Source organism: Trachypithecus francoisi, unplaced genomic scaffold, assembly GCF_009764315.1.
Source record: "Trachypithecus francoisi isolate TF-2019V2 unplaced genomic scaffold, Tfra_2.0 Lachesis_group5, whole genome shotgun sequence".
Classification (NCBI taxonomy): Eukaryota; Metazoa; Chordata; class Mammalia; order Primates; family Cercopithecidae; genus Trachypithecus; species Trachypithecus francoisi.
In genome coordinates, this window is record NW_022681470.1 from 88,973,273 (window position 1) to 88,986,037 (window position 12,765).

A 12,765-nucleotide genomic window follows, 5' to 3' on the forward strand; every position below is an offset into this window, starting at 1 on the left:
ATCTTATATATATATACTAGCAGATATGACTATGCCATTCTCTATCCCACTTTATACACAAATGAAACCATACTATTTAACAATTTTGTACCTTTGTTTTTTCATTTAACATTTTTGGTATTTTCTCGTATCAATATATTAGGGAGCTTCACTTTGTTTTTTACTTCTCTTCATACTATACGTTGTATTTTTCTTTTTTTGGAGACGGAGGCTTGCTTTGTTGCCGCCCAGACTGGAGTGCAGTGGCGCGATCTCGGCTCACTGCAAGTTCTGCCTCCCGGGTTCACGCCATTCTGCCTCAGCCTCCCGAGTAGCTGGGACTACAGGCGCCCACCACCACGCCCGGCTAATTTTCTGTATTTTTAGTAGAGACAGGGTTTCACTGTATTAGCCAGGATGGTCTCAATCTCCTGACCTCGTGATCCGCCCGCCTCGGCCTCCCAAAGTGCTGGGATTACAGACGTGAGCCACTGCACCCAGCACGTTGTATTTTTTTACCTTTATCTTAAGAGTTGCTTTTTTAAACAGCATCCCTAAACTAAGGCTGCCTTCTCAAAATTGTACATACTACTAATGAGATTGCATCATTGCACTCCAACCTGGGAGACAAGAATGAGACTTCGTCTCAAAAAAAAAAAAAAAAAAAAAATGTACATATTGACCGTGCGCAGTGGCTCACGCCTGTAATCCCAGCACTTTGGGAGGCCAAACAGGCAGATCACCTGAGGTCAGGAGTTTGAGACCAGCCTAGTCAACATGGTGAAACCCTGTCTCTACTAAAAATACAAAAGTTAGCCGGGCATAGTGGCAGGCGCCTATTAATCCCAGCTACTGGGGAGGCTGAGGCAGGAGAATTGCTTGAACCCGGGAGGCGGAGGTTGCAGTGAGCTGAGATTGCACCATTGTATTCCAGCCTGGGGGACAAGAGCAAGACTTTGTCTCAAAAAAAAAAAAAAAGCCAGGCTTGGTGGCTCACACCTGTAATCCCAGCATTTTGGGAGGCCGAGGCAGGTGGATCACGAGGTCAGGAGATCACGACCATTCTGGCTAACACGGTGAAACCCCGTTTCTACTAAAAATACAAAAAATTAGCCAGGCGTTGTATCAGCCCCTGTAGTCCCAGCTACTCGGGAGGTTGAGGCAGGAGAATGGCGTGAACCTGGGAGGCAGTGGTTGCAGTGAGCCGAGATCGCGCCACTGCACTCCAGCCTGGGTGACAGAGCAAGACTCCGTCTCAAAAAAAAAAGTACATACTACTTTGATGACACTTTCCCAAGTTACAAACATTATCCCTATAAACATAGGCAAGTTGGTGATAAATTTTGGCAAATTTTTTTATTTATAATTTGCAAATTAAATTACAAAATTAATTTTGCACACAAAAACATTACTAACTGAGGGATATGGAAAAACTACAATTCCTGCCTCTTGAATCTTACATAATTGGGGAAACAAGATTGATGTATATGAAATAATTGTGAATCCCAGGCAAGAATTAGGATTTGTTTGATAAACTGGAGAGCCATTAAATCCTTAAGGACAGAGTGATATGAAAGTACTATAAAATACTGTTATTCAACAGTATTCGCTATACATTAGAAAGGCAGAAGGAGCAGTCAGTGGTAGGTCAGTAAATACTGAGATGAGATGTTAGGAGTATTAGTAGTAAAAACAAAAGCAGAAACAAGTTTAAGCAATAATGCAAAGAAAGAGTCATGCTTGTTTTTTACTCCATTTTAATTATCATCTATTATCTTTTAATTAACATGCTTGTATTACATTAGTTTAAAGCCAGTTGACCAGGTGTAGTGGCTCACATCTGTAATTCCAGTACTTTGGGAGGCCAAGGTGGACATATCACTTGAGATCAGGAGTTAAAGACCAGCCTGGCCAACATGGTGAAACCCTGTCTCTACTAAAAATACAAAAATTAGCCAGGCATGGTGGCGCAAGCCTATAGACCCAGCTACTCAGGTGGCTAAGACAGGAGAATCACTTGAACCCGGGAGGTGGAGGCTGTAGTGAGCCAAAATTAAACCACTGCACTTCAGCCTGGGTGACAGTGAAACTCTGTCTCAAAAAATAAAGTAAAGCCAATAGAGATGCCTGTTGATACACAAGTTTTCTTTTTTTTTAACGTGCTTGTTATACCTATAGCCATATTGGAGATCCACATGTAAGCAATTTGAATGAGAAACCCTGGAATAAATTATGTTGCAGGTATTGGGGAAACAAGTTTATCAGGAAAGGATTTGATTACAGAAGTTTAGAATTGTAAAGGACTTGGAAAGTGATTTAGTGGCAGAATTAGGGCTGGGATTTAGGCTTTATAACTCCCAAAACACACTACTTGTGGTCAGAAGGAAACAGGTTTTGCATAGATACGATTTTACAAATCTGTGCCCTGTCTGTGAAAGACATAGTAAGTGCTTGATCTAGTGCTTGATGCAGTACTCAAATGTGCGTTCAGGAAGCTAAGAATGAAAGTGATGAGGTGACTTAACACAATTTTTTTTCATTTAAAATTCTTACCTTGTATCATACTTACTGTGTGTATATCTCATCATACCTCCCGCTCACCTCCACTTAGCTACCTTACAGCAGGGGTTGGTCCTGATTTATCTCTCTGTCCTTGCTGTGCCCAGAACAAGACCTTAATAACAGGTGCTCTCCAAGTGCTAAAACAGATTTGTATGTGAAACAGTTGCTACATTCTTACAGATCTGAATAGAACAATTCCAAAGGAGGAAAGGGACGTCTAGAGTTACCTCTATCTGAGCATCCCTCGTGTTCACTCAGTTGGAGGTTGGGTTCTGTGTGGAGAAAAGGAGATTGGTCAGGGAAAGCAAGTCTATTACTAACTACTACATTCGAATTGCCCTGCTCAGTCCGAGGTCCCAGACGCTCTCTTTCTAACATTGAGTTCTAAGTTCCTGGCCCTGTGTCCTTTAATAAAACAGTTCTTTCTTTCTTTCTTTATTTTTGAGACGGAGTCTCGCTCTGTCGCCCAGGCTGGAGTGCAGTGGCCGGATCTCAGCTCACTGCAAGCTCCGCCTCCCAGGTTCCCGCCATTCTCCTGCCTCAGCCTCCTGAGTAGCTGGGACTACAGGCGCCCGCCATCTCGCCCGGCTAGTTTTTTCTATTTTTTAGTAGAGACGGGGTTTCACCGTGTTCGCCAGGATGGTCTCGATCTCCTGACCTCGTGATCCACCCGTCTCGGCCTCCCAAAGTGCTGGGATTACAGGCTTGAGCCACCGCGCCCGGCTAATCAAACAGTTCTAATAGAGAATAGGAAATGAGAGATGCCACTAGATTGGGCAGACAGATGTGCCTGATTAGGGACTGCGAGAGCAAAGAGTGGCCAATGAGTGCCTACTAAGTTTTAAACCCTAGCCTAGGAGTTGGGCTTTACAGCAGTGAAGACAACAGACGAAAATCTTCGCCTTCATAGTGTTTAAATTCTGCAGGGTGGGGAGCGGAGAATAAACAAGTACGGTAGATAATATGTCAGATAGTGTTCAGTGTTAAGAAGAAAAGGAACGGGAATGGCCAGGGAAAGTGTTTCAGAAAAGATAACATTTGAATGAAATAATGAAGTGAAGCCGGGCGCAGTGGCTCACGCCTGTAATCCCAGCACTTTGGGAGGCTGAGGTGGGTGGATCACCTGAGGTCAGTAGTTCGAGATCAGCCTGGCCACCCAGACTGGCCAACAAGGTAAAACCCCGTCTCTACTAAAAATACAAAAATTGGCCGGATGTGATGGTGCATGCCTGTAATCCCAGCTACACGGGAGGCTGAGGCAGGAGAATCGCTTGAACCCAGGAGGCTAAGGCTGCAGTGAGCCAAGATAGCGCCACTGCATTCCAGCCTAGGCGACAGAGCGAGACTCTGTCTCAAAAAACAAAAGAAGTGAGAGAAAGTGGTATGTTATGTACCATAATTGTCGTATCAATTATATATGTATAGATTCTGGTTATTTGTAGGCAGTTTGTCTCAATCTGGCCTACTCATAGCTCAGGAAGAAATAATGAAAGAGCTTCGCCAGGTAATTTGGGAAGTTGAAAGGAGTCCGGGCCTCTAAAACCAGGCAGAAAATAACACTATCTTATCCTTAATTCTATGTTTCACAGGCGAAAGGGGAAAAATACCCAAAACAAAAACTCAAAGCTTCCTGGCCCTTTAAAAATGGCGGTTCCGCACTGGCCAACAATACCATTGGTTGCCCGAGGCAGAAGAGGGCAGGAACGAAGGGGTGGAGGGCGTGGCGGCGCCTAGTGGTCCCGCCTCCTACGGCAAGTCGGAGGTAGCAAGATGGCGGCCGCTGAGGAAGACTGTGGTGTCGGGGCAGAAGCAGACAGGGAATTGGAGGAGCTTCTGGAAAGTAAGAGCCCATAGTGGGAAAGGCCCGAAGAGGGCAGTTGTGAGGACCCATTCCGGGCGTTAAGTGAGCCTGAGATATTAGGGACGGGGCGGGAGAGGATCTCCAAAGGTTAAATGGGGGCGGAGAGTCTGACCGCGAGCCCCCCAAAAATCTCTGGGTCATCCTGCCCCACCTCCGCGACTGGAGCTGGGGAACTGACCTGGGGTCCCCTAGAGGTCCAGATTGTGGATGTTTCCGCAGGACGGCGTTTCATGATACCTCTCCAAACTCCTCTTTCTTTAGGTTACTAAGTTCCTAAAGTCCAACTTCAGCAGCAGCAGCAGCATTTGGTTCTTGTTGGGTAGCGAACCACGCACTCACTGATTGCTTACATTAACTCCTAGCAAGCTCATGGCCCATCCTGCTGTGCCTCGTCCTGTCTTCCTTAACATGAAAGACACTTTTCTCCTTGTAGTCCTTTTCTCTTTCTCTCGTTAGGCCCCTTAACAGTTCTTTCATCTTGTTAGTAGCTCAAGCGGACTCCTTTCCCTTATTTTGAGAAACTGAGGATGTGGCGATTTCAGGGGAAAACAGTTCACCCTCCTGAAAGACGGTGGATGTTTTCTTAGCATTATTGTCCACTCCCCTGTTGACTTCCTGCCCAGAGTGGGGCCAGTGCTCTCTCCCTGGGCCTGGCAAGCAGAATGGTGGTAAGGACACAGGCTTTTCAGGGCAGAGGTGAATTTGTAATCTCTTGCTCAATCACAGAGATGTGGGCAGGCAGAAAAATGAACAGAAACGCTGAGGCATGCCAAGTGACTGTAAATTAGCATACGGTTATCTGCAAAGATCAGACCAAAAGGAGCTCTAGGAGGTTGTGGGAGAGCACTAAACTGGAGAATAAGAGAAGATAGTTTAATGCCTTACCATGGAGTGTGGTATGTGGTCCCTCAGTCTGTGCTGGTACCAGTACCAACAGGAAGCTGGGTGGGATGTCATGTGCCTTCTCACCAAGTTATTCCTTTTAGAGCTCCAGAGTGAGGTCACAGGGATGAGGACATCTGTGTTCTCTACTCCTGTTGGGTATTTGTATGGGATTTCTAGGGAATCATTAGGATGTGGCAAGGGAGACACTATAGATGGAGATGTCTCTGCAGAAATTTTTAATCCTCTCCTCCCAGCTCTGAGATGGATACTTGTTCCACCGTAGGGGATTTCTTGCCTTTGCTCACAATAAATTAGGTAATCTGGAAGGAAGTAGGAGGCTCATTAAGGGTGGTCTGGGGAGGTGGGGGCCTCAAGGAGGAAAATTGAGGAAAGTTGGCAATTTGAAAAATCATATTCCTAATGCTTTGCCCAGAAACCACCCAGCCTTGCTTGCATCCTCATCTGTCGCCAACACACACACCATGTCTCTTGTCTCTGAAGGTGCTCTTGATGATTTCGATAAAGCCAAACCCTCCCCAGCACCCACTTCTACCACCACGGCCCGTGATGCTTCGGAGCCCCAGAAGAGATCGCCAGGAGACACTGCCAAAGTATAAATTCCACCCCCTTAAGGGATGGGGAGGGGATGGGCATGCAGCTCTGAGCAGAGGTTGGGCAGGCCCCTATGGGCCAGAGGGGAATGGGGGAGGGTACCTTGGCCTCACATTGGTGAGTGCTCTTGCCAGCCTCAGTCCTTGTGAAATAAAGACTTGAGGTTGAGTGGAGGAATCTCAGAGTTCCTTGAAAAAATAGTAGGTTTAAATGGTTGGATTGGTATGCCATCCCATACCCTCCTTCAGTGACTAGATGCCTTTTTTGCTATCCTCATTAGGAGCAGTAGTTAGAATGTCCAGTGGAAGTGGGTAGGAGGGAGGTGCATTTCCCATAGCTACTGCCTGTGGCTTCTATCAGAGGCCAGGTGCAGTATAGTTCTAAGTAAGAGACGCATTTCAGCCACCCTTCCCCCGCAGGATGCCCTCTTCGCTTCCCAAGAGAAGTTTTTCCAGGAACTATTCGACAGTGAACTGGCTTCTCAAGCCACTGCAGAGTTCGAGAAGGCAATGAAGGAGTTGGCTGAGGAAGAGCCCCACCTGGTGGAGCAGTTCCAGAAGCTCTCGGAGGCTGCGGGGAGAGTGGGTGAGGAGACCCTAGATACATGGAAATATCTGAACAGACTCTTAAGTCTTTGTTGCCTGAAAACACCAGAATTCGTAGTGAAGTTGATAGCAATCATGATGTCACAGCCATGGAATGGGTAAAGGCAATGAGAGAAGGGGTGGAAATCCCTCTTAATGAAAAGGGGTGAGATAGGTTAGAAAATAATAGAAAAGATTATTCAAAACTGACCATTTGAAAGGTCACAGTGTTATTGTGGGTATCATCATGGAGAATAAACTGACACAGAGTCCATATATTAAACAGATGTATGAAAAGACTATCAAGATAACCACAGAGTTTTCCAAGATGGGGAGTGATGATTCACTAGTAAATGCTTCATATCCAAGCTGGTAACCAGTTCAGTCTAGGCAAGGAAACAAATTCCTAAATGACGTTGGCTTTTTTAATCTCTCCTAGGCAGTGATATGACCTCCCAACAAGAATTCACTTCTTGCCTAAAGGAGACACTAAGTGGATTAGCCAAAAATGCCACTGACCTTCAGGTGAGGAGAAAGTAGTAGGGTCCCACAAGGGGTCCACTCTCAGACACTTCTCCAGCAGAGTCTCAAAAGACAGATGCTTTGAGTATCATCCCAAGTCTGTTCCTGTCTTGTTTTGTTACAGGCAAGTTTAGGTAGTTTATCTTTCCCACCTGACAAGAGTGTGAGCATCCCAAGAAGGTGGTATACCTGCTCACCTCTTACTTGTCCTATCTAGAACTCTGGCATGTCGGATGAAGAGCTGACCAAGGCCATGGAGGGGCTAGGCATGGACGAAGGGGATGGGGAAGGGAACATCCTCCCCATCATGCAGAGTATTATGCAGAACCTACTCTCCAAGGATGTGCTGTACCCATCACTGAAGGAGATCACAGAAAAGGTTTGTGAACTTCCATTTCTGCTTTTTCTCTTCATTTTCCATCACATCCACTCATGTGGGCTATTTTGTCTACTCAGAGCCTGCAGAAAGAGTAACTTGAGTCTGCTTTTTTTCCTTTATTTATTTGAGACGGGGAGAGTTGGAAGGTGGGGAGAGTTGTGTCTCTGAGAGAATAAAGCTGTCACACTGTATGTTGGGGTATAAGGGGTATAACTTTTGGGGTATAAGAGGAAATCCTTCGGTTCTAGTTTTCTATAAACTGGTTCAAGACTCTGGGGTTGTTGTCTAATCAGTCTTGCATTTCTGACTTCATTTCTCCAGCAAGAATTTGGCTGGGCGTGGTGGCTGATGCCTGTAATCCCAGCACGTTGGGAGGCCGAGGCGGGTGGATCACCTGAGGTCAGGAGTTCGACACGAGCCTGGTCAACATGGTGAAACCCCGTCGCTAGTAAAAACACCAAAATTAGCCGGGCGTAGTGGCTCACACCTGTAATTGCAACTACTCAGGAGGCGGCAGGAGAATCACTTGAACCTGGGAGGCAGAGGTTGCAGTGAGCTGAGGTTGCACCACTGTACTCCGGCCTGGACGATAGAGCAAGACTCCGTCTCAAAAAGAAAAAGAATTAACTGAGGATTTACTTACTGGCTTTGTGATGTGAACAGTGTAAGAGTAGTTTAAATGATGATCCCTGCCATAAAAGAGCTTATATGTGTGGTTGTATCATTTTGTTTTGAGACAGGGTCTCACTCCAGCTGGAGCACAGTGGCACGATCTTGGCTTACCACAGCCTCCCCCTCCTAGGCTCAAGTGATTCTCCCATCTCAGCCTCCTGAGTGGCTGGGACTACAGGTGTGCGCCACCATGCTTGGCCAATGTTTTAAGTATTTTTTGTAGAAATGAGCTCTCACTATATTGCTCAGGCTGGTCTCAAACTCCTGAGCTCAAGTGATCTTCCCACCTCAGCCTCCCACAGTGCTGGGATTACAAGTGTGAGCCACCATACGTGGCTAAAGAGTGTATAGTAGTTTTTCTGGAGAGATAAAATATAGGAACAGAAGCTTTTCAGTGACACAGGGAAACGTGAGTAAGTGGGTAATGAATAATACAGACCACGAGTCAGCAGGCCAAGACCTGAGTGGGCCAAATCCAACTCTCAAGCAAATAATGGTTTTTACATTTTTAAGGTCATTTGAAAAAAACTACGAAGAAAATAGGCAACAGTCGAGCATAGTGGCTCACTCCAATAGTCCCAGCACTTTGGGAGGCCAAGGCAGACAGACTGTTTAAGCCCAGGAGTTCAAGACCAGCTTAAGCAACATGAGAAACCCTGTCTCTATAAAATACAAAAAAGTTAACCAGTCACAGTGGTGCACACTTGTAGACCCAGCTACCTGGGGAGGCTGAGGTGGGAGGATTGCTTGAGCCTGGGGAGATCGGGGCTGCAGTGGGTGGTGATCACACCATCATACTCCAGCCTGGGTGACAGAGTAAAACTCTGTCTCAAAAAAAAGAAAAAAAGGGGCACGGTGGCTCACGCATGTAATCCTAGCACTTTGGGGGGTCAAGGCGGGCGGATCACGAGGTCAGGAAATCGAGACCATCCTGGCTAACACAGTGAAACCCCGTCTCTACTAAAAAAATGCAAAAAAATTAGCCGGGCTTGGTGGCGGGCACCTGTAGTCCCAGCTACTAGGGAGGCTGAGGCAGGAGAATGGCGTGAACCCAGGAGGCAGAGCTTGCAGTGAGCAGAGATCGAGCCACGGCACTCCAGCCTGGGTGACTGAGCGAGACTCTGTTTCAAAAAAAAAAAAGAAAAAAAAAAAAAGAAAGACACAACAGAGACCATATGTGGCCCTCGAAGCCTAAAATATTCCCTGGCTCTTTACAGAAGCTTACCAATTTCTGGTGACCATAAATGCTAACGTGGCCAGGTGATCTGGTTGGAGTCAGTGCCACTTTTCATGATGAACTTACTTATTTAGCTTTTCGTTTTTCTACGTCCCCTTCCCTTTCACATTTTAATCACATTGTTCTGCTTACCCATCCATATGCATTGTTCACTTAATTCTTTTCCACCCATTCTCTCTTTTCTTAGTATCCAGAATGGTTGCAGAGTCATCGGGAATCTCTACCTCCAGAGCAGTTTGAAAAATATCAGGAGCAGCACAGCGTCATGTGCAAAATATGTGAGCAGTTCGAGGCAGAGACCCCCACAGACAGTGAGACCACTCAAAAGGCTCGTTTTGAGATGGTGCTGGATCTTATGCAGCAGGTAAGGCCTCTTGCCCTCTGCCTACTGGTGCTGTCCATTTAGGTGTTCAGTTGAGGAGGTATCTGGGAAGGATGCAGTACTGCTAGACCTAGGTGAAGGAGGGATCCTCTCTTGTGCTCTCTCTCAGAAGAAATAGAGAGATGATTTGTTAGATTCCTTTTCTGGATCCTCTGTTATTTTCTGGGTTTTTCTCTATTTCTTGTTCCATTTTCCTTATTTTCTAGCTACAGGATTTGGGCCATCCTCCGAAAGAGCTGGCTGGAGAGATGGTGAGTATGTCTTCTTTTTCCGGATTTTAATCTGAGCCCCCAATTTCCAGAATTCCTTAACCTCTCATGATTCCACCTAAGGTGATAATTATGGCTACTGGGGATGGATCTTCAGAAGGTCTGTCCTAAAAAATGAGCAATTATCTGAGTCCCTTCATCTCTTCCCCAGCCTCCTGGCCTCAACTTTGACCTGGATGCCCTCAATCTTTCGGGCCCACCAGGTGCCAGTGGCGAACAGTGTCTGATCATGTGAAACACAACACGTTTTCCTCTCTCAGTCCCAGCCATGGGGAACATCTGGAGTCAGCAGAACCATTGGGACCTGAGGCAGGAGTGTCATCTGCGGGAGAAGTCTGCCCGCTGCCCTCTGTCATCCCATTCAAGATTGTGCCATACCAGCTGAGGTTTTTCCTCTGTCTAGGAATAGGGTCTGTTTCAGAGACCATTTCTGTGACCCCTACTCCATTGTGGTTTCTGCCACTATCAAAGTTCCAGCTACCTGCCAGGTGAAGGAAGGCATCCTTTTTGGGGCATGCACTTTCTTTCCTTTCTCAAAATAATTTTATATGTGGCCACACTGATGTTCATCTTTATGCCCAGGGTCTTTGTGCCTTGTCTCTACTCCCTCTCTTGGATCTGGGGAGGAGGGACAGAGTCCTGGGACTCTGCATTTCTATAGTTCTCCTGGCAGAGCCTTTGGGAATGGGGAGAAACAGCCTGGGCTGGGGCTACAGGTCTGTCACTATGCTCTCTTGCCTTCAGACAGACCATTCTGAATTCTCTAAAGGGAAAGGGCTTTTGCATCTAATCACAATAGAGTTGAAAGAGAGGCCTTAGGATTCTCCTCTCTCTAGGTGGTGAGCCCTCACCTCCCTGTTCCAGCCTGAGAACTCAAATTGTTACCCTGCTTCTTCCTACAATGCTGTGTGATATGGGTGAACCCAGCCCCTGACCTTCCTCTATCTCCTGCCTGTCCTCCCTCTTACCTCCTCTCTTTTAAACACCTGTTTATCCCAACCTTTTTGAGCTCAAGCTGTGATAAAGAAGGGCCCATCCTATTTCCCCTCATCTAGTCCGTCTACCATTCTCACTGACTCCCCCTCTTCCTGGCAGACACAAATAAACCCAGTGTCAGGTCTAGGAAATTAATGGCTATTCCTTCCCGGATACATTCTGGCTTATTGAGATACATGATTCTCTTAGAATCCTGTCCCTTGGTTCAGGAAAGTAGCTTGGGAAAGGAGTAGGGGTATAGCTTGGGTCCCTTTTCCTGCACGGCCCCATGGGGCAGAATATAATAAATATTCTGAGTAAGGAGTGTGGCCTATTTTTCATTCAGGTCTTTTTCTGATCTTCCTCAGCTTCTGTAAGTTGCAGAGTGAGGTATATTAGGAGACTAGTTCTACACAATATTGTAATGCTGGGTTCCATCGCCACCCGCCTTCTACAACTTAGTCTGCACCTCAGTTGGCAAAGGAGACTGGATGGCCATCTTTCCTCATGTTCCCTTGAGTATTTCAATGTAGAAAGCCCTTCAAGTGGTACTATAATTTAACATTTTACATTATTGTTATTAATGTTAGTAATATATTGTTATGTTTTCTAAATTATTTTTCTTTTTGAGCTGACCTGGCTTTTTTTTCTGTGGCTCCCAGTGGGTCTATGGACCTTGGCCCATAGATACTGTGGTCAGCCCAGCTAGCTGTCCTTGTTCACTCAGAAGATAAGTCTCTCCAGAGCAAATTCACATTCATTATGAGTCACTTTGAGCTTCTGACATGTCACTTGCCCCTAGGTTAAAACTTTTCACCCCTTGAAGACCTTACATGTTTTATGGTATTGACTAGGAAGGAAATGTTCTTAAAGCCTCAGGCTATTTGGGAAATTCCAACTCTTATACCTTACCAGAGCATGGAAGAGCCAGGATCTGAATGTGAAACTTCTCTGTTCTGCAAGAGATGGAGAAAGTACAGGTAGACTTGTGATACAGTCATGGGGCCTGAGTGTCACTGTTTTCTCCTTAAAGCTCCAGCCAAAAACTGGACAAGGGTAGAGAGGAGGAGGGAAGAACAAAAGAGCCCTTGTCTATGAACCTTGTGCCTCCTGTCCTACCAGTTTTCTTTTACAGATTCTCACTTCTGCTAGCCTAGCCAGGGATTACTCCAGGAATCTAAATAGATGCCCTAGTCCACTTTAGCTTTATTCCCAAGGTACTCATTTTTATTTTGATTTGATAGAATGTGAGCAAGTTGACCTCAGGTCACACTTTGTTCCAAAAACTTTTGGAATTATTCCAGGACTTGTGGTGGAAGTATGGTACTCTAGGGTAGTCTTTCTCAAACTATGTATGGTAAAGGACCAGGTTTTTTGTTTTCCAGTGCTTCACTTATCAATATGCATTCCTATTGCCCATGACAAGTATGGAGTTCACACTGTGTGCTGCCCACCAGACAAGTTTGACAGCACCCAAACTGGCCAGACTGTTCTGTAGGTTAAGTCCGTTGATCATGTCCTCGGATATCACAGCAACATTAAAATGCTAAAAAGTTTTTAAACACTTTCAATTTCTAATTCACCATGTCATAGACTGGTAAAAATACACACACACACACACACACACACACATATATATATATGTACACAGACCAGCACAAGTCTGCAAATCACCTTTGAGTGGCACTGTTCTGGGGCCTTCCATCTCTCTGAAGATCCTAGCAGCACTGATACCTATCTGTACCTCTTGTTTTCTCCTATTTGAGTTTCACTTCCAGAGAACTTGTTATTCAGCAAGAATGTGTCACTAAGTAAGGACATCTCTAGCATTTCTCTAGCCTGCCTT

At 45.8% G+C, this 12,765-nt stretch overlaps 1 protein-coding gene across 1 annotated transcript; it reads left to right on the forward strand.

The window, feature by feature from the left end:
• The first annotated feature begins 4,254 nt into the window (after nucleotides 1-4,254).
• PEX19 (peroxisomal biogenesis factor 19) lies at nucleotides 4,255-11,536 on the forward strand. Its single transcript, XM_033198493.1, has 8 exons — nucleotides 4,255-4,381; nucleotides 5,789-5,898; nucleotides 6,319-6,484; nucleotides 6,923-7,008; nucleotides 7,223-7,384; nucleotides 9,481-9,657; nucleotides 9,882-9,926; nucleotides 10,096-11,536. Exons 1-8 carry the CDS (start codon nucleotides 4,312-4,314, stop codon nucleotides 10,177-10,179), a joined length of 900 nt encoding a protein of 299 aa, XP_033054384.1. The 5' UTR covers nucleotides 4,255-4,311; the 3' UTR covers nucleotides 10,180-11,536.
• Nucleotides 11,537-12,765: the final 1,229 nt, after the last annotated feature.